At 36.7% G+C, this 21,994-nt stretch overlaps 2 protein-coding genes and 2 pseudogenes across 6 annotated transcripts; 3 read left to right on the top strand and 1 right to left on the bottom strand.

The window, feature by feature from the left end:
- Positions 1–1,581: 1,581 nt before the first annotated feature.
- Positions 1,582–8,781, top strand: LOC145589960 (glutamate receptor 3.2-like). 4 transcript variants are annotated; one of them, XM_081646679.1, is made up of 7 exons: positions 1,582–1,889; positions 4,273–4,546; positions 4,904–6,240; positions 6,396–6,673; positions 7,026–7,057; positions 7,152–7,546; positions 7,990–8,781. In XM_081646679.1, the coding sequence occupies exons 2-7, from the start codon at positions 4,282–4,284 to the stop codon at positions 8,488–8,490; spliced, it is 2,808 nt and encodes a 935-aa protein (XP_081502805.1). In that variant the 5' UTR covers positions 1,582–1,889; positions 4,273–4,281; the 3' UTR covers positions 8,491–8,781. The 4 variants fall into 4 exon arrangements, with proteins under 4 accessions (XP_081502805.1, XP_081502803.1, XP_081502804.1 ...); XM_081646677.1 differs by having other exon boundaries at positions 1,583–1,889; positions 4,181–4,546; XM_081646678.1 differs by lacking the exon at positions 1,582–1,889 and adding an exon at positions 3,294–3,495 and having other exon boundaries at positions 4,181–4,546.
- A 488-nt stretch (positions 8,782–9,269) lies between these two features.
- Positions 9,270–11,612, top strand: LOC145589968 (homoserine kinase pseudogene; annotated as a pseudogene).
- Positions 11,613–11,781: 169 nt separating this feature from the next.
- LOC145589973 (RING-H2 finger protein ATL80 pseudogene) lies at positions 11,782–14,638 on the top strand (annotated as a pseudogene).
- Positions 14,639–15,932: 1,294 nt separating this feature from the next.
- LOC145589961 (monosaccharide-sensing protein 2-like) lies at positions 15,933–21,197 on the bottom strand. Of its 2 annotated transcripts, none has more exons than XM_081646681.1 (6): positions 20,880–21,197; positions 20,152–20,263; positions 19,128–19,694; positions 17,818–18,749; positions 16,969–17,156; positions 15,933–16,557 (listed from the first exon to the last, which is right to left on the bottom strand). In XM_081646681.1, exons 2-6 carry the CDS (start codon positions 20,228–20,230, stop codon positions 16,116–16,118), a joined length of 2,208 nt encoding a protein of 735 aa, XP_081502807.1. In that variant the 5' UTR covers positions 20,231–20,263; positions 20,880–21,197; the 3' UTR covers positions 15,933–16,115. The 2 variants fall into 2 exon arrangements, with proteins under 2 accessions (XP_081502807.1, XP_081502809.1); XM_081646683.1 differs by lacking the exon at positions 20,880–21,197 and adding an exon at positions 20,631–20,859.
- Positions 21,198–21,994: the final 797 nt, after the last annotated feature.

Raw genomic sequence — 21,994 nt, 5'->3', positions numbered from 1 at the left:
ATATATATAAAAGTGATGCAAATAACTAAAAACACTCATAAAAAAAAATAATGTAAATAAAAAAAAAAACGGAGGGAGCATTTTCTTACTACCTCCCTCATTCCATACTCGTACTTTTAAGTTTCACAAAAAATACCCTTGTAGGCTTGTAGCTAAAAGTAACATCTGGAGTCAAGACAAATTATTAACCACATTGTCGACATACCAACCAATGAGCCACACACTTGTAATACATTAATGCCTTAGGAAGAATGTTCTTATTGGGTCCGTTAAAGGCCCCACACAAGGCCCACCACCACATTAGTTAGTTGGGCCAGAAGCCTAGAAAGACCCGAGTGCTACGTAGTACATACTCCACAACTATTTGTTTCACATCTTTCAAATTCTTCACTTGTGAAGCTTTAAAGGTGTGATGGTGAGAACTGAGAAGAGAAGCGAAGCTTTTACCCCCTTTTGAGGGTTGGATTTATAACCCTTTTTGTATATTGAAACTTTGAAACCTTACTTTGTTCTCGTAATTTTCACTTATTTGACATTAATTAGTTATACCGTTTAAATTTTTTATGTTTAATTAATAATATACAGATAAGGTTTGATATGGTATTTAAGTTTTAAGTTTCTTTAATATACTCCTTTAAACATACTCAATAAAAATTCTACTCCTTCCGTCCTCAAAAGTTCGGTCCTTTTGGCCTAATTTTAGTCCTAAAATGATCGACTCATTTGCATTAAAATACCCACCAATTTATATCAATATTTGTGTAAAATTAGCTTCCCTATATAAAATTTTATTTTTTTTCATGTATTTTTAATACTTTCTTTCTCTACTTTTTTACAAACCTCCATGTAAATTTATCTTTTCAATATACTTTTACTTCTTTTTATTTAACTTTCTTAATACCCGCGAAATCAACCCAAAAGGGTCGTTCTTTCGATGACGGAGGGAGTAATTTTTAACACTATTTAAGAAAATTATACTCCTTGAAGGGCATGTTCTCTTCAGCTTATTTTCAGTTCAATTCAGTTCAGCTCCAATCAATTCACTTCAGTTCAATTCATAATTTCATTCTCTCATAAAATATTCAGTTTAGTTCAGTTCAACTCTAATCAGTTCGGTTCAGTTCAGTAAGTCAGAATAGGCCCTTAGTTTTGTCAAAAATATAGGCTTAATTTTATTTCAAATCCTTTTTACCGGTCAATTAAGGGCTATCTTCATACAAAATGCTAGTATTGCTATAAGTTCATAATTACACCCTATTTTCACAAAGTTTCCAACCACTATAAATATTACTTGTAAATGTTTTAGTTTTACTCATTCCAACCAAAATCACTAATTGTAAAAAAACTTACAAGAAATAATTTTACTCTAACTTATTTTCGAAGTATAAATAATTTGAACAGAACAGAGTCTAATCGAACACCCCCATTATAGTATTTTTGTCTAATTGCCTAGTTGGGGGGTTATTTGGAATTTTGGAGTGATACAGATATGCACTTTCAGTCTTTCACTAACGCTCCACTATCCCCACCCCACCCTTCATTTTCATTTCCCACGTTCATAATATGAACAATAGTTTACAACAACATTACTTGAGACTCGAGAGTGATACATGTTGTTCTTATGCTATTTGTGCTGTTGCAATTATTATTTTATTTTTTTTGTGTTTTTCTCTCTCCTAAATCTTTCTCAGATTTCACCCTTATCTTTAATCCTCTACCTATTTTAGCCTTCAATTGCATTCCTATTTCTAATTTGAGAAGAAAAGTCAACTCAACTTGGGTGGAATTTTTCCTTTTTTTTTTCTTTTCTGGAAAATATAATGCTTACTTCTGAATTTAATGGCAGATTCTTACTTCACCAGTGAAGCTTTCAGCTTTTCTTTTCTCTCGTGAGTATTTATCTTTATCTTCTTACTTAATTATTCTTCTTCAATTTCAATTTATTTTTACTACTAGTATAGTTGTAATTTCCCTGATTTTTTTTTAAAAAAAATTTATGTGGTTGTTGCGTTCCTATTTACCCAACTGCTGCTTCCTCAATTAGAAAGGGGCAATTTTTTGTGAAATTAAAAATTAAAAAATAATGAAGGGGGCAAATTTTCACTTTTATATAATGTGGGTATTTTTAAACTTTAAATAATTTGTGGGCGGTTGCTTCATTTTGCGCCTTCTAATTAATGATTTGCAAATGATAATAATAAATCAATCAATCAATCAATCAAAGCCTTAATCCCAAAAGTGGGGTCGGCTAACATGAACCAAATATGATTATTCCGTGTAGTCATCAACATAAATCTTTCTCCTCCATCCCTTACGATCCAAAACTTCATCCTCACGTAAATCCATGCACTTCATATCCTTCCTCACTCCTTCCAACCAAGTCATTTTTGGTCTCCCTCTTCCTCGTTTAATCCCTCCATGATCCCACTCTTCCACTCTTCGCACCGGTGCACCCACGGGTCTCCGTCTTACATGTCCAAACCAACGCAGACGATTTTCCCTTAATTTATCTGCAATGTCTGCCACACCTACTTTCTTGCGAATAACCTCATTTCTGATTCTATCTCTTAAAGTGTTTCCACACATCCACCTTAACATGCGCATTTCCGTAACCTCCATCTTTTTAATATGCTCTTTCTTAGAAGCCCAACATTCTGTACCATAGAGCAACACTGGTCTTATGGCAGTCCTGTAGAATTTTCCCTTCAACTGTAGGGGAATGCTGCGGTCGCATAACACTCCCGTGGCCGCTCTCCATTTAAGCCACCCTGACTTAATTCTGTGGGTTACGTCTTGATCAATGTCACCATTCTTCTGGATGATCGACCCAAGATACTTAAAACATTCACTCATGGTCAAATCCTTTCCATCCAAACTCACCACTTCATTGCTTGTCCCCCTCTGAGTGCCAAAACGACATACCAAATATTCAGTCTTACTCCGACTTAGCTTAAACCCTCTAGATTCCAACCTTTGCCTCCATTGCTCCAACTTAACATTAACCCCGTCCTTAGTCTCATCCACCAAAACGATATCATCCGCGAACAACATACACCATGGAACCTCATCTTGAAATGGTCTAGTTAATTCATCTAGAACCGTTGCAAAAAGAAAAGGGCTTAATGCAGACCCTTGATGCAATCCGATTGTAATAGGGAAATCTTTTGTCAACCCTCCGCATGTCCTCACATTTGTTGACACATCCCGATACATATCCTTAACTAGGTCTACATACCTTCGTGGCAAATGATAATAATAATTAAAAAAAAAAAAAAAGATTGTTTAAAAATTATATTTTGCAAAAAAAAAAGTGGGTAATTAGCTTTATTTAGCATATTATAATCTCGGAATAAACTTCCACTTATTAATTAAGTGGGTAGTTAGCTTCATTTTGCGCCTTTATGTCTGGTGATATTGCTACTTTTTTCAATGAATGGAGCTTATATTCAACATCAGTTTTCCTGCAATCTTCATGTCCTTGATTTTCTGTGTTAAGTAAGCTTCCATGTCATTTATAATATAAACCAATTATTTTGATGTATACTGTTCATAGCTTGAAAAAGTTCATTTCTTACTTATTTTATGGGTTTAGCATACTATTCCCTTCGTCCTTTATTGTTTGCACCATTTGCTTTTATGTGATCTCCAAAAAAAAAAACATATTTGATCGTTAATATCTGAAATTGAGTATTTAAAAGATGGTATTTTGAAAATTTATGTTCAAGCAAATTTAACATCCTACAAATATCAATTGAAGTTCATGGTCAAACTTGATGTATTTTGACTCAAAAACGGAAATGGTGCAAACAATTAGGGACGGACGAATGGAGTAGATTACAATGAGAATTTTAGTAAAACTACAAAATTCATCTTTGTTAAAGGATTCTGTAGGGTTTCAAATGGGGTTTTCTTGTATCATAGAACAGTTTTGAGCATAAAATCACCTGATAAAATTTGCTTTCTACTTTTTGAGTGTGTTGTTTGCCCTGTCCATATGTTGTTTTCCAGCTTTTGGTGACCCTAACTTTAGAGTTACCTTAGATTCTAGTTCCTTTGGGCATTTGGTTCTTTTGCCTGAATTGGCATTTTTATTTTAGATGCTTTATTAACCATTTTCTAATTTTATATGTTCATGTTTTACACACCCATTTTACTTTTCTTATTTTAATTGGGTTTGTAGTGGCTGAAGGAAGAAGGAAGCTGATTCCTAAGCATGATAATATTGTTATTGTATAATTGAGGCTAATTGAGAGAACTTGCACTTCTGTGAAGGCCTGTTTCATGTCTAATTTCAAGATGAAAGTGCTGCATATTGTGCCATGGTTGGTAGTTCTTTGCAGTATGTTCTTTAAAGGCTCTTGTGGGTCAGAGAAAGTGAATATCGGTGCTATATTTACTCTGGGCACGCTCACTGGTAAGGTTTCAAAGATCGCGATGAACGCTGCTGTGGATGATATAAATTCTGATCCTATGGTACTTGGTGGTCGTACCCTGTCTCTCCAAATTCATGATTCTAATTATAACGGATTTCTCAGCATCATGGGAGGTAAATTCTTACAAACACTTTTATCTTGCATTTGGAACTTTTGGATTCCTTATATAATAGTATAGTAAAGTCTATATTTGCTTCCTATGTTTCTTGCTTTATGCATTTAGGCTTCTTCCTTTGTTATGTTTAACCAAAAATATTTAGAAAAAATGGATGAAACCTGAGAGAGGCATCTTGACTGGGAGGAAATATAGAGGCTCCTTTGGGTCTGAAAATTAGAAAACTTAGAAGCGTATGTTGCAGATTGGCTTTCCCCTTCTCCACTGGTCCCTTCCCTTTAATTATGTCAAACAAGCATTAAAATGTATGAGAATTTCAACATCTGTTAATTAGTAATATATTCATTGATCGCAGCATTGCAGTTCATGGAGACGGATACTGTTGCTATTATTGGCCCTCAGACATCCCTTATGGCACATGTGCTTTCTCATCTAGCAAATGAACTGCACATCCCACTATTGTCATTCTCTGCTCTTGATCCTACATTATCACCTATCCAATATCCCTACTTTTTCCAAACGGCCCCCAGTGATCTGTTTCAGATGGCTGCCGTTGCTGAAATAGTAAACTACTTTCGTTGGACACAGGTAACAGCTATCTTCACTGATGATGAGCAGAGTCGGAATGGCATCACTGCATTGGGCGACAAGCTTGCAGAGAAGCGTGGCAAGATCTCTTATAAGGCAGTTCTTCCCCCTGATATCAGAGGAAATTTGAGTGCAGTTAAACAGGAACTAGAAAAGGTGAAGAATAAGGAATCAAGGGTGCTTGTTGTGCATACTTTGAATACTTTTGGTCCAATAATTCTCGAGGCAGCTGAGCAGCTTGGCATGATAGGAGAAGGGTATGTTTGGATAGCTACTTCATGGTTACCTGCCAACTTAGATAGTACTCCAAATCCAAAGCTCTACAAAAACAGTCAGGGGGTAATCACACTTCGCCCTCATACTCCTGACTCGCAAAGGAAAAAGGCATTTATCTCTAGGTGGAACAACTTGAGCAAAGGCTCAACTGGGTTAAACGTATATGGGCTGTATGCCTATGACACTGTTTGGTTAATTGCCCGTGCTATTGATGCATTTCTGCGCCAAGGCAACAATATTTCCTTTTCAAATGATCCGGCATTAACTGCTGTCGGAGGAGGAGATATGAATTTAAGTGCTTTGAGTATCTTTGATGGAGGAAAAGATTTGCTTAAGTTTATACTGGGAACCAATATGACAGGCCTCACAGGCCCAATTTGGTACAATCCTGACAGAGCTTTGGCTAACCCTTCTTATGATGTCATTAACATAGTTGGTAGGCAAATTAGGCAGATTGGATACTGGGCAAACTATTCTGGGTTATCTGTTATAGCACCAGAAACTCTTCGTGAAAGACCGCAGAATCGTTCAGGTGCCAGTCAGAAGCTACACAGTGTTGTGTGGCCTGGAGGAACTAAGAACCAGCCTCGTGGTTGGGTTTTCCCTCGGGATGGGAGAAAATTACGAGTTGGGGTTCCTCTTAGAGTCAGCTTTCCTGACTTTGTTTATGTAGACAATCAAACTCATGCTCCTCGTGGATACTGCATCGATGTTTTTGAAGCTGCCATAAAATTGCTGCCATATGCAGTTCCTCATGAGTTCATATTCTTTGGAGATGGGCATCGAAATCCCAGCTATAGTGATCTCGTATCAAGGATCACAACGGGTGTAAGTATAACATTTCATCTTGTCTACCTGTGCTTTCTTGGGTTCTATATTGATAGGTTTTTGTAAAGCACTAATCCCAGGCTTTCTTATGTTCTACTGATTTAAAATACCAGGTAAAGGGTGTTGATAACTGATATTTAGATGTGATATTATAGGAATTTGATGCTGCTGTGGGAGACATTGCAATTGTGACCAACCGCACAAGAATTGCAGACTTCACTCAGCCATATGCAGATTCAGGGTTGGTTGTAGTAGCCCCAGTTAAAAAGTTGAGCTCTAGTGACTGGGCATTCTTAAGGCCATTTACACCACTCATGTGGGTGGTGACGGCTGTATTTTTCCTTGTAGTGGGGGCAGTTATATGGATCCTAGAACATAGATTGAATGATGAATTTCGTGGGCCTCCCAGTAAACAGATTATGACAATTTTATGGTAAGTCATAATTCACGATTGTGCATTAAGAAGATAGATACTTTAAGTGGTTGTTTGGTTTGTATGAACTATGAAGTATCATTTCCCATGATGTAGCTCCTTTGTCAAAGATTATTTGATAAAACATAGGAAGTAGACTCCACTTATCTTGGGGATTAGTTAAGCAACTTGTTCCATTGAATTTACTTCTAAGAAGTTAAATGTCTAGAGTTTTTGTCAACCAAGCAATACTAAAAATTTCAACTTCTTATGCAAGTCTATGCAGAGTATTAGCCAAACAACCACTTACAGTTCTGAATTGTACGTTTCTGTATATGATGGCTCACTCATAATTTTTTTCTCAAATTGTCAGGTTTAGTTTCTCAACCCTGTTTTTTGCCCACAGTAAGTCTATTCTGAGTAATCTTTCTGAATATCAGTTCTGGATATGTTCTTGGCTTATTTTTCTGATTTTTGATGAAAATTTCTGAACTTTTAGGAGAAAACACTGTGAGCACACTTGGTCGAGTGGTTCTTGTCATATGGTTGTTTGTGGTTTTGATCATTCAGTCAAGCTATACAGCTAGTTTGACTTCTTTCCTGACCGTCCAACAGCTAACATCTTCAATAAAAGGAATCGACTCGTTGATTACTAGTAGTGCACCTATAGGATTCCAAGTAGGTTCTTATGCCGAGAACTATCTCCGGGAAGAACTTAATATCCCCAGATCAAGGCTTAAGCCTCTAAACTCCCCACAAGAGTATGCAGATGCTCTCAAAGCAGGAAGAGTTGCTGCTGTGGTTGATGAACAGCCATATGTCGATCTTTTTCTTTCAAACTACTGCCAATTTGCAGTTGCAGGCCAGGAATTCACCAAGAGTGGTTGGGGATTTGTGAGTATCACTAACTATGAGCTATAAGTAATTAGTTGTGTTTCTTACATTATTAATTACACCAGAATCTTTTTTGCTAACAAGTAACAATTCTAGGAATCGTCAGGCTTCACCTGCTGCAATATCATTTTGCGTCTACTTTTAAAAAAATAAAATAAAATAAATGAATAAAAAGGAAGAAGATGAATTTCAAAAGCAAACCTATACTTTTTCATGTATACTAAAGTGTTCCGAAGTAAACCCATACACTTAGTGGCTTAACCATTGAATTATGTCGTATTATGTATATGTCTTTTATTGCAAACTAACCATAAAAATGACTACATAATAAACCAAAATTAATCAGATTCTTTTAATTGAAGCTGGTGTGTTCTGTTGTTGCCTTACAGTTCTTTGCTTTGATTACTTAGTTTGACAGACACTGATTCTACCTGTTTTCTCAGGCTTTTAAGAGAGACTCTCCATTAGCTCTCGACATGTCAACAGCCATCCTCCAGCTATCAGAGAATGGCAGCCTGCAAAATATTACTGAGCGTAATCTCAAGCAAAAGCATGCTTGTCCATCAAATGTTGTAAATGATTCTGAACAGCTTAGGCTGGAGAACTTCGTCGGCTTATTCCTTATATGTGGTGTTGCTTGTATCCTCGCTCTTATCATATACTTCTCCATAATGCTCTACCAGTTCCATCAGCATCATTTGCCTCAACACACGGAACCTTCAAGCCAGAGCAGCTCTCGGTCTGCACGAATAAAGACATTCTTGTCATTTGCTGACAAGAAGGAAGACCTGTCACAGAGAAAGTTGAAAAGGAAACGGATATCTGCATCAATGCCAACTCATGGTAGTGAGCCGGTGGAGATTGAATCCGGGGGAAAATCATCTAAAAGTGAAGATTTTAGAAGTTATCAAGACGACAATAGTAACAGCAATATTTGGAATTGATGAGAGGATCAAAGCTGATCCCAATTTCTTGTAATTATGTCCAAATATATATATTAACTTTGCCTTAAACCTTTTGAAAATATATCATGTAGAAATCATTGAATGTATACAGGTTAGCTTGGTTAGTAGTAATACCATGGCAATGGGCTATTAGTGTTATAGAGAAAGACTGGAAGAACAGTTTTATCTTTAGTTCAAAATCTCCCCTTTGTATGTTCATATAATTTGGAGTAATGAACTATGAACATAATTGTGTTTACTATAGTGACATAAATGAATAGAAATTTTCAATTCAGCCAATACAATTGCTTAATTATCTTATTCAACCATTCATTTGACATTTTTTCCAAGGACATTCTAAGTTTAGCTACGGGTTCACATGTATGAATCTTGAATCATCAAAATTTCTATATTTAAAATTAAAAATGTCTCGTAATCCGTTTAGGTAACATATCACGACAAGAATGGGCAATGAAAGGGTGTGTTATTGATGAAATTTCTTGAAGAACATGTGGTAAAAAAAGAAGTGAAGGTAAAGGTCTGTTCTGATTTATATCTAAATTGAACTGAATTGAAATTAAGTTGAAAAAAACAGACTCTAGTATTACGGAGTACCAGTATTAAAAAGGGTTTATTAAATGGATGAGTACATGAAGTCATGAAATTGATTTATTTCTTCCGGTAAAAAAAAAAAAAAACAAAAAAAAACAAAAAATTGATTTATTTCAATCTGTTTGTTTTCTCCACCTTTTTCTCCATTTCTTGACCACCACCTTCACCTTCATCTCCATTCACTATCTCTGCAACAATGGCAATCTGTGCTCAATCTCCATTGAAACCCATCAATCTCTCTCCTCATCTCAACCACCCCACCATCCACAAATCCCCATTCACCTGCAACTTTTCTCTCTCCTCCAAACCCACCCCAACTCTCTCCACTGAACCCACCCCAACCCTCACCTCCGTCACCACCTTCGCCCCTGCCACCGTCGCTAACCTCGGCCCTGGTTTCGACTTCCTCGGTTGCGCCGTCGATGGCCTCGGTGACTTCGTTTCTCTCTCCGTTGACCCGTCTGTTCACCCCGGTCAACTCTCCATCTCCTCCATTTCCGGCAACGCTTCTTCCAAACTCTCCAAAGATCCCCTTCTCAACTGCGCTGGTATCTCCGCTCTTGCCGCCATGAAACTCCTCAACATTCGCTCAGTCGGCCTTTCTCTCTCTCTCCTAAAAGGGCTTCCTCTCGGCTCAGGACTTGGCTCATCGGCGGCTTCCGCAGCCGCCGCCGCCGTCGCCGTCAACTCCCTCTTCGGCTCCCCTCTTACCCATCTCGAGCTTGTCCACGCTGGGCTTGAATCGGAATCTAAGGTTTCCGGGTATCACGCCGATAACATTGCGCCGGCGATCATGGGGGGTTTCATCTTAATCCGGAGTTACGAGCCGTTAGATTTGGTGAAACTGGAGTTTCCTGAGGTTAATGATTTGTACTTTGTATTGGTTAGTCCGGAGTTTGAAGCTCCCACGAAGAAGATGAGAGCGGCATTGCCGAAAGAGATTGGGATGCCGCATCATGTGTGGAATTCAAGTCAGGCTGCTGCATTGGTGGCTGCTGTGTTGAAGGGTGACGTGGCGGGGTTAGGGAAGGCAATGTCGTCGGATAAGGTGGTGGAGCCGACACGGGCACCGTTGATTCCTGGGATGGTGGCGGTGAAGAAGGCGGCGATTGAAGGGGGAGCGTTCGGGTGTACGATTAGCGGGGCCGGGCCTACAGCCGTGGCGATAACGGATAATGAGGAGAAGGGGAGAGAGATTGGGGAAAGAATGGTGGAAGCATTTTGGAAGGAAGGAGGATTGAAAGCTGCTGCTGTTGTTCAGAAGCTTGATAAAGTGGGTGCTAGAGTTGTTAGCAGTGTTCCCAGATGAATTTTGTTGTTTGGGGTATGTTTTTTCAAAGCTTTTGTATTTTTTGATCAGTTTTGAATGATTAGTACTTCGTTTGAGATTATTTAGGGAAGAGAAATAAATTGTATTTGCTGAGTTGAATTAGAATCTAATGAGCTTTGAGCTCTTCCTCATATCATTGCTGCTGATTTTTTGTATTTTCTCTAATGATAATGATGATTTTGAATTTTATTAAAGTTTTTATGGTTGAATATGTTACCTTGAAACAAATTGTAATGGGAGTTGATCTTCATCGTTGATTATGATCTTGTTCATGGAACTTCTGTGTTTGGTCTTTGTGATGTGAACTCTGAACATCATAATAGGTGGGAGGGGAAGGGTTGAACCGTTGAAAGACTTCAGAACTAATATAGGCCTTGTACGAGGATTTGGTTGCTGCTACTGGTTGTCTCACTATGAGGATAGAAAAATTCGTAGTCAAACCTTACTGTTTACCACCCATACTTTATTCCTTTGGGTGGACTGGTTGGAAGAGAGGGTGCAATAGCATGTAGCTAGGAACTTATTGGTGGTAATTCTATGAACTTTATCCCAAGCAGGCAAGCACCATTTAATTCAGATTTAATGAATTCTTGCTTTAAATGTGCTGGTTGAGTTGTGTTGTCTTAGGATCTTTTGAGGGCTGATGGGAAGTAGAGGACCTATCCTGAAACGTGTACAATCCTAACAAAACCTCTAGAAGCTGTGGGTTCTTTAGAATTTGTCTTCCTTTCTTTTCTCGATTCTTGTCAAAGTGTCAAATAATAAAATATTGTGGTCAGCTATGACTTAGAGCCTTCCATCTTCAATAATGAGTGAATGGTTGTAGGAATAGTTCCCGCAGAGCATATTCCCTTCTTGTTGGCTGAATTAGTTTGAAATGACTTCACTAAGCTGAAGGAATAAGAAAATGAACGATAAAATTGCATGGTTCTTATTAGTTACCCGTCTTACCACTGCAGTTAGTATACTGCGGAAGTGCGGATACACCTTAATTATAATTTGATAATCTTGCTTTTACCAGCACAGATGCTTAATTAATTACACCCATTTAGACAATCTAATACTCGTGTGATGAAGCAGACACTGTATGGAGCTGGGAGAAGATGTTTTGTGAGAATATGCTTCTGCTGCTCTATTATTGCTGCTATCTGTTTGTTGTCTATTACTAATTGGTTATCTTTATCTTATTTTACTTTTTGGCAAATAACTGGAGAGAACCTTGGGGGCACCTGCCATCAAAATGACTCTTGGCTCATACATTTGCTGTTTCACTTGTTACTTAAAAGATAATATATTAAAGCAGATCTTTAATTCACTGCTATAATGCTTCCTTGTCTTACTTGCTTAGATTTGCTATATTCTTCTATGGCTTTAAACTTAAAAGTGTCCTTTAAAAATTATTTCACTTACACAAATTATTAATAAAAAACATTTACTTGAAACCGTCACCACTGTAGTCAGTGTTACCTGTTATCATGGACCAGTTGAGCTTCATTAAGAAGTCCTTTTCAGATTATTGATTGAGAATCATTCAGTGTACTTCTGGATGGAATTTAGGTTAATGTTGGAAAAATGGATGGTGGGCGATGGGGAACAAAAGCACAGGCGTTAAAGAATGAACCAGATTCTTTTATTAATCACCTTTTCTGCTCATTGTGGAGAGTTCCTTTTCATGTAGTCTATCCCACTACCAAAAGTTCCTTTATATTTCTGTCATGTTTATGCTATAAAATATCCATTTAAAAAAAATAAAAAATAAATTAATTATTGAATAAAGTTGCTAGTTGTAGAAATGGAACTGTGCTTATAACTTGGTTATAGGAGCAGCAGTCATGCTGTTGTGTGCTTGTGCTTATTATCATGTTCAAGTATTTGTTTAAATCTGAGATACTTGCCACTGACCAAGTAATCTATTTGCTCTTTAGTTCTTGTTAGTGCCAGATACAAAGCTGTTTTATAAGAAGATATATAATGATAGTGGAAAGAACACATGTTCCACATCCTGTTAATCAGTGTCCTTGTTAGGATTTGTTATGGTCTATACTTTTGCATTGCACTTGTTCATGTCCATTGGCCATAACTATTCAAACACTGTCAGTTGTTTATGGAGCTTTATCTCAAGAAGTTTAATCTCCTAGCAGGCTGGCACAGTGCAGAAATGACACACTCAATATATTACTAATCAAAAGAGGAAGAGGTCAATAATTATTAAATACCAATTTTTGTATGCTAGTATGTTCAGTGAAATGAAGGTTTTATAATCTTCATAGTGTCTTTTCATGTATGTTTGATTTCTTCTTAAAAGAACTAGATGCTTACTAGTTACAACTTCATTGCATGCAATTTGTTTAGTGTTGGTGCTTTACTTTGAATGCAGTTTACTTATTGCCTGTAGTTTTGTGCTCTGATTTCTAGTTTACGTTATCTGTCCTAACATGTGTGTGAAACTGTATACCATTTTGAGAAAGGAGGTTAAAATTCTACTTAGACAATTGTTTCATTTTTCTAATGATATGCATATTATGAAGTCTTGGGAAGATTGACATGAGTACATTGCCAAGTCTATTGTTACTTGCTGGGATGTAGTTATTTAGTGTATTTACAATAGAAATAATTTTAAATGGTGGGCCTTTAGATATTTAGTTGAGCTGCAAAATGCTCTATAAGCTCATGCTTACCTAGTCTCTAAAGAATCAAGAGAGGAAAAAGGTTTTTTTTAAAAAATATTTTTTGAGGGGGCAGGATGGAAAGTTAATATTTCTGTCCTGTTATTGGTTGACAGCAACTTGCTACGTATCGCTATTACTATAAAAGCTTTGCAGACCTATAGGCTCAGACTTAACCTCTGAGAAATAAAACCCTTTATATGCACACCCTTGTACACTTTACGAACACAACCCAAACCCCTCTCTTGAAAAGATTACAGAGAACAGGAAAAGAAGGAAAAGTCATGGTTGTTAGTCTAAGACTTCTTTCTGCAGTTAACACGTCAGTGTCTGCCAATAATGCAGGACTAACTTCTACCCAATCAGACTATGTTGTCATCTTGGCTGCTCTCTTTTGTGCTCTTATCTGTGCAGTCGGCCTTGCAATGGCAGCACGCTGTGTGTGTCTCCACCGCCCTTTTAATCTTTTCACAACAGCTCCAGTCTTTCATACTTCAGCACCTCCTCCGTCAGGTCTCAGTAAGAAGACCCTTCAGTTACTGCCTACAACGAAGTATCTTTGTGAAGCAGATGATAGTAATAAACAGGCTGACTGTGCCATCTGCTTGACAGAGTTTTCTGATGGAGAAATGATGAGGGTTCTTCCACGATGTGGTCATGTATTTCATTTAACCTGCATTGATAAATGGCTTGGGTCTCACTCATCATGTCCATCTTGTAGACAATTAGTTCTAGTAGCTGGTAAATGTCATCACTGTGGAGGATTTTCTGCCCATCAGGGCTTCCATGGCACTGCCAATGAGGTGCATACGAGAGAGACTGATGTGATGGGCAGGCAAGAGCCTCAAGACTATATGCTTACATATTTACCTTAAAAACAGCAGGAAGTGATGTGTATTTTCTTATTGTTTCGTTATAATTACCTACCTTCATTTGATTGGAGCGGGCGTGCCATATATGTCAAAGTGCATTTGATTATGACATTCTTCTAGCATTGTCAGTTATGGTATTATGTGAAGTTTGGGATTTTGCATCTTGCTACATACATATGTGCCATGAGTTTGGGGATCATATCAAGCTGCAAGGTCGTTTTTGCTTTGGTCTAGTGAGACAAATTTACTATGTAGTGTTTGGCAGAGAAATACTTCATACATCAGCAATTCAGCATCACTGAATCTTTGGTGCTCTTATACTGTTGTACACTTGTACTTGTCCAAGACCCTGATTCTCGGCCAAGATGCCCCCCTCCCCCAGGGAAGTTAGTCACAAAAATGCTTAAGAAGCACTGTTATGATGTAACAAATATGAAAGACCAGAACTGTCGTGAAAACCCAATGGTGGATGACTTGCTTGTGTTTCCTGTATACAATACTGGTAGTAACATAAGTCCAATTGTTCTTGACAGAGGAGCCAAGTTTCAGGTACTTGGGCATAATTCACAATTTCACATTGTCTATTCTTGGCATTTTAGAGCTCTTTGCTGTCTAAGAGATACCCCATTAGCATTAGTGAAAGCAGCTGTTTATGTACAACTTCTACTATGTTGCTGCAGAACACTTGTATACACTATACTGTGGTTTTTAATATTAATCGAACTTATGTGTACCACTAAATTTGTTATGATTTTAAGATATTTTAAGTTCATGAAATCATGAGATTAATGCTGTTATTTAAAATTCAAGATGCTTGCAAGTAATATGGTGCCTTAATAATTTTCTTGTTCTGATAAGCATTCTTAGCCCCCTTTTTTTTTTTTGGTTTACTTGCATAAAGATTAGAGTATACGGTATATACCTATTATAGTGGAAGCTCCATAATCGTAAAAGCTCTTGTTTCAAATCATAATTAATTATTTGGTTCTGAATTCTGATTCTAATCTCCCTTGCTTACTCTAGCAGATGCCTTAGAGAAACTCATAGTTTTAACTTCTCTTTCATTTTACTTGAGTGTATGTGGTAGTCAACGAACACTTCCACTAGAAAGTTGACACGGGGAGGGAGAGTCAAGGAGGAAAAACTTTCGCTTAAATGACGCCATTATTAGGTAACTCGAGAATTTAGAATTTTTTGCTACTCGTATATTAATAGCGCATAAGGTTTGACTCCACTTATTTAAGTTTTCAACTAATATAAATCAGACAACTGAAAATGTATGCTGGGACCACATATATTGACTGTATACGCTGTTGTTACTATACATGATAGAATTTCAAAAGTCTCACTTGTAGGAGTTATTTGCACAAGTTAGTGTCTTGGGTCTTGAGATAACTATTTGTGAGCTACTAAAAGTCTCAATGTTTGGTTTAATTAAAACCTTAATGAAACTTAGTAACTCAAATAAATGTAACTCCAATGCAAAATGAGGAAAGAAAAGTATTTATTTTTTATTCAATGTTCAGAGTGAAACTCATAATTTTGAATGTTAATATATTTTTGCTTCTTTTCTTTGATGTCAGTGAGTGTAAAGTCTAAAGAGATTTTTTTATATATATATAAACTGGGGCAAGTGTACAAAAGAGAGATTAAGCCCTCTCTATATAGCCTTTTTGTTGAGTTTGCTTGATACATCCTGCCTCATACCAGGAACGGAAATAGAGTCTAAGTTTATGTCAATATAATTACGTAGACAAATTTGTATTAATGATTCTAGTTATGTCATAGTTCATGTCAAATATTGTGAGAGACTAGATTAAAAGCGTCCGACAAGGCAACAGAGGATCAAGAAGGGAAAAAAAACATTTTCCCTCTCTAGTGTTTATAGTGTGTCATAAACTGTAATGATTTTGAGATGAACAAACGGAACTAATAAGTGGAAAAACAACTAAAGCTCGTGAATGTGACCACCAATACTGGAAATAATTTACTGTCTGAAATTTGGTAATTAAACAGCCAAGTTCTAAGAAAAACTGTAATCAAAAGAGCTGCAACAAAACTATTTACTTGGACTGACCAATAATATCCAGATTTGGGAATACTACCCGTTCCCTTAGCACTTAGCAAACCTATGAAAACTGCAAATCAATCCTTGTCTTCGGAAGAGTGTCTTGCCCCAAGAGCAAAGAACTCGGTGATTACCTCCAGGGGCATGCCCTTTGTTTCAGGAACCTTTACAAAGATGAAAACCCATGCAATAAAACTAACAACAGCATAGAAGCCAAAGACGCCAGCTAGTCCAAAAGCATTAAGCATGATAGGAAGGGTGTCGGTAACTATGATGTCACCAATCCAAAAGGTAAGCGCACAAATAGCAATGCAGAGACCGCGAATTTTGGTAGGGAAAATTTCTGCACACAAGATATTTGGGATTGGGCCAAAACCCATGACAAAGAAGCAGAAGTAGAGAACTACGGAGATTGTAGATATCACAGCATGCACAGTAGTGCCCATCTTTATGAGATTTCCGAGTATCAGGACGACTAGCGATAGGAACAATACAGGAATTGTGGTCAGCAGCAAAGTCCTGCCAATAAACATAAATTAACATGTCACAAAAGGAAAGAAAAGGCTTACATAAATTTTGAGGCATAACTCTGACTTAAGCTGAGTTGCAGCCTTTTTGATGCATCATGATTACAGAAATGACTGAAATATACTTGAAACACAATCATTAAAAAAAAAAAAAATCCAAATATGACATGGCAATATGCTAACAAATTTTTTTTTTTTTTAAAATGATGAAAAGAAGAATCGAGGTTAAACTAAATGGACTCTAATTCCTTAGGCTTTGCTTTCTGTGGCTCGAGGCCTGGCTCAGGCTCAGTCTCAGGATAAGGCTCAAATAAAGCCTCATCATAAACAAAAATGGACAAGCAATCACAAAATAACTTGCTTTAATTAAACAAAAGGCCATTGGGTGGTGAAAGTAATTTACCTCCTTCCAGAAATATCCATAAGCCTCATTGCAACAGCTATAGCAGGAAGCATAAGAAGAGTGGTGAGTGCACTGATGAGCAATGAGGCAGAGGATGAACCGATACCCATGTGTGAAAGAAGATCACCAACCCCAGCCTGCTCTAATATTTGAGGAGTGTAATACAGGACCCCATTTATCCCAGAGAACTACACCAAGAAAAATATAAATTCAAGTGAGAATCACAAGGCCAGATTACAATTCACAAGAAAAATAGAAAATGCTCATACGAATTTTAGACAATACTGAACATTAATTGATATTGGCAGCAGCCTACTCATGAAAAGCTTTAATTTCTAAAAACTAGGAATTGAGAATGGACAAATGTGTGTCCGTAAATTTGCATGGAAATGAATCCATTTGTAGTAAATTTAGAATATAGCACCCAGTTATCATCTGATCCAAGGGAGTGGAATGTTTAAAACAGCGAAGGTGTTGATTTGAAACAGTAACTAATGCTCTTGAGTCAAATATCTATACACAAAAAGGCCTCAAAGGGAAACTAAAATTCTTTACACAGTGTTCTGCACATAAATTCAGACATTATATCATTATATGGTTCAATAGGAAACCACTTTTGGTTTGCTGGCAATTTGTAACTTGATCAGACAATCACAGTCCATCATGTCCAAATGTCACTAATGTCAAACAAATCAATTGATGTCATGTATCAGCAACAGCTATAAGAGAAAGGAATTATAAGAGGCTAAGAGGATGAACGTAGGCAAGAGTCGAAAAGGTAAAACAAAATTTGAAAAACAAGCCCTGCTCTAGCACCACATGCTTTCTAGAAGGAATAGCTTCTATTACCTGCTGAAGAAGTTGAAGTCCAACACCTACAACTAATGCACGCCTGACACCAGGTTCTAACAGGTCTCTCCAACTAGGTCCTTTTCCAGCAGTCTGAGAAGGGTGAACCATAGCTGGTCCATTTGCACGGTGCTCTATGAACTCCCTCGAATAAAGGGCTGGTTGACTCACTAGTGCAGCCGCCTTAACATAGTCGGTATCACCAGTAACATCACCTCCAGGAAGAGATAACAAAGATCCTCGTTTAGACCCTGCATCACCCTCCTGGTGTAAATAAAGTCTTTTGAATCCTCCTTCCTTCTTCCCATCTGGACCTTCTCTCTCACTCCATTTCCAAGCCAGCTGCCAACCACCACCAATACCACTAGCTTCACTTCCTTGTATTAAACTACTAGGCTTCATGCTGAACATGCTGCCCGAAGCAGGAGCAACCATGGCTTTATCTGTACCTGAAGTCTGATGAGATATAAGTGGACTTCGTAGGTCTTCATCCTCTTCAGCATAATCTTCATCATCGTGAGCATAATCATCATCATCCCCAGGAATATTTTCTTCATCCCACTCTTCATTTCTAGGATCTTTCCCTCCTATACTAAACATACTACCAAAATTTGGGAAGATGATACTTCGCATGCTTCCTTGTTCTGGAAGCTTCTCATGTACGCTACCGAAAAGTGTGACAAGAGGGTCTACAAAGGAACTGCCAGGATTCTGAATGCTCCCCTGGCGAGATGCAAGGCCCAGCATACTCTGGCCAGTGACGGGTCTGGCAACCCAGGATCGGCCTACTTCAGACCCATATAATTTAATCTGATCTTTGACAACCATAGGATCTTGGTCCTCAGTGTTTTCAGCATCTGGCTCAATTAAGTATTCTTCTATTGATGTGTCACCTCCAACTCCAAGTCCCTCAACAAGTAAAGCCATTTCAGCTGTTCATCCAAAAAAAAATGTAAATGATATAACATTGCTTTACCTTCCCATCTCCAATCAACAACTATACTCCCTTACAATTATAATCCCTTTAGTTAGACCATTATCTACTTTGGTCTGTCTAACATTGATTATCATACATATTCATTGTCACTCTGCAAACAATGCTCAACTTCACTGAACTCTCAATTGTTGGTCTATTTGATCTCGTGCTAGCATGCTTTTCTATTTTATTTTAACCAGGAAGTCTTCATTATTATTAAAAATTAAAAAAACAGTAAGTGTCATTTCCAGTAAAAATGTAGATAATTTTGACAACTGGCTTAAGTTGTACAAGCAAAGTTCAAATGTAACTATGGAAGTAGCAGAAGACTAACCAGAGACATCTTCCCTGCCCCGCAATCGTTGAAGAACCTTTTTGGCCTCAATCATTTTTCCTTTACTAACAAGCCATCGAGGAGACTCGGGTAAAAAGAAAACAGTTAATACAAAATAAATCAGGGATGGAACGAAAAGAATCCCAAGCATCAATCTCCAGCTAGGTTTTTCCATTAATGACATCCCAAAAACCATACAGTACGCAACAAACATTCCACCAGAACCAGTAAACTGAGGAAGTGTATTCAATGTACCCCTTATTTCAGTTGGAGCTGTTTCTGATATATAAAGAGGAACAAGAGTAACAGCCAAACCACTTCCGAAACCATCCAATAGCCGACCCAAGAGTAGAACATAAACATTGGGAGACCACAACATTATTAAGGCACTAACAAAGAAGCACACAGAGGAAATAATCATCATAGGGCGACGCCCAATACGATCTGAAATCGGCCCAGAGCATGTTGTGATAATAGTGGCACCAATTAATGACATAGCCACAATTAAGCCTTCCAAAGTTGGTGCACTCTCCAATTCGAATTCTTTCTTAATATATAACACAGCCCCTGGAATAAAACAAAGATAAAAACCCCACCTAAATTCTTAGTAAGTCTGAATACTAAAAGTCTAAAACCCAGAGATCATGATCCTAAAATTACTAACAAATCAATGTAAACGAATTTCTCAAAAACATAATGCATATATGAATAGTACTCCCTCCATTCTTTGAAGTTCTTCCTACTTCCGTTTTCATTCATTAAAGTAACCATCACAAAGATCATCAATGAAAAAAGACAATAATTTATTTTTATTTTTTTTCATCATTCTTTCTCCAATTATCCCCATTTCATCTCTTTGCAAGGGTTTTTCCATGTTTTTACCAATAATGTAAAATTGGCCAAAAATCCAACTTTATAGTTTACACATAATCTTTATTCGGCAAATTTGAGGAGCATAAAAATTAACAATTAAACTACTGAAAAATCAAAAATGGAAAGAATTAAGAATTGATGAGCATATTACCAGCAATAGTAGCATTGTCCCATCCTTGCAACAAATTCCCAACTGTTGCAGCGATTGCAACTAATACTGCCCCACTCATTTTTACCTCAAATTAATCTACTTCTTCAATAATCTGTCAGAAAACCCACAATTAAAAAAAACTCAATTAACATCAGTTAATTCTTAAATTACATACAGAAATTTAAATTAAAAAAATATTGACACATGCAAATTACAGCAAACCCCATTAATTAAAAATGGGAAAAATTCAAAGAAAAACAAAAAACCCATGCAAGAAACAGAAAAATAGACTGACCCAAATGAGAAAATAGCCAATTTTCATGAAATTTTTGTTACTTACCTTTAAAAGAAATGATACTTCAAGTTAGAAACAGAACGGTTCAGAATTTCAGATAATTCTAATTGCTGCTAATCATATGAAAGAGATAAAATCTGAAATAAAATAAAAATACAACTTTCAAGAAAATTTTGCTACTTACCTTCCAGAAAAATCGAAACTTTTTCAGTGAGGATAAAATTAAATCAAAAAATATATATATCCTAGAGAATTCTAACCATTGATGAACTGCAATTTGGCCAACAAAGTATTGGCTAGTAAAAAAGAAAAGTACTGTATTAACAAAAGCTCAAGAATAAAATTGAAAAAACACAAAATAACAAAAACCCAAGATAATTAAAACAAAAAAAAAATGGTAAAATAAAAATGTTGCAAAAACTGAGGTCATCACCATGCCCTTTGGCAACCGACTGATTGTGGAGTGAATTGACAGGTGCCTTGCTGTTGTTGTTGGTTTGACACACCTAAGCTTAGTTCTTGTGTTTTTCTCTGTAGTGTGACTCTCTCTGGAAGCAGAGTGATTGACGCAGTTTTTGTTGAGGTTTTTGTCAAGCTAAGCTAAAATATACTCAACCCATCATAGTTTTCTGTTTTGATGATATTATTATAGGAATATTGGAATATGATATGATGATGTTGTGCTTACTCTTGGCGCTATTCATTCTTTTGTTGACATCATCCCCTGTTTAATCTGTAGTAATAGGCTAATAGCTAGTTATTGGATCGGACGATGATTTATACTGTTATACACTTACATCGTTATATATATATATATATATATATATATATATTATTGTGCACTACTATGATCATAATCAATTTGGGTTTACAAGATGTTTATTTGTTAAAGGAGAAAAATATTGTTTTTATTAGCACAGTAGCAATTCACTAACATCATCGTATGACTAGATTATATTTAATACTATTAATAAAGTGAATTTATTTACTCCCTCCGTCTCCAAAACTTCGACTCTATTGGTTGATTTCGCGATTATTAAGAAACTTAAATAATAAGAAATAAAAACATATTGAAAAGATAAATTTACATGGGGTTGTAAAAAAGTAGAGAGGTAAAGTATTAAAAATACATGAAAAAACAAAATTTTATATGGAGAAGCTAATTTTACACAAATATTGTTGTAAATTGGTGGGTATTTTAATGTAAATGGATCGATCATTTTGAAACTAAAATTAGGCCAAAAGGGTCGAAATTTTGGAGACGGAGGGAGTACAAGTTTACATGTGTATAGATTTTATTTGAGAAATAGAAATTTATAAGATCGTTTTGGACAATAAATGTGTCTTTATTATCCATTTTCTAGGCTAAATGTTTACAAAAATTGCTGAGTAATGCCTAATGTATAAATGAAATATCTTATCTCAAGGGCATTATTGTAACTTTAAAAGGTGATATTGGTAATACTCTTAAACTTATCGTGACAAATAGGGGTGTCTATTTGGTTTTCGGTTTGGATTTAGGACAAATCCAATCCGATCCGAAATAAA

This window comes from Chenopodium album, chromosome 17 (genome assembly GCF_948465745.1).
Source record: "Chenopodium album chromosome 17, dcCheAlbu1.1, whole genome shotgun sequence".
NCBI classification, from domain to species: Eukaryota; Viridiplantae; Streptophyta; class Magnoliopsida; order Caryophyllales; family Amaranthaceae; genus Chenopodium; species Chenopodium album.
Note: the sequence above shows the minus strand (reverse complement) of the source record. Positions and strands in the feature narration are given on the sequence as shown.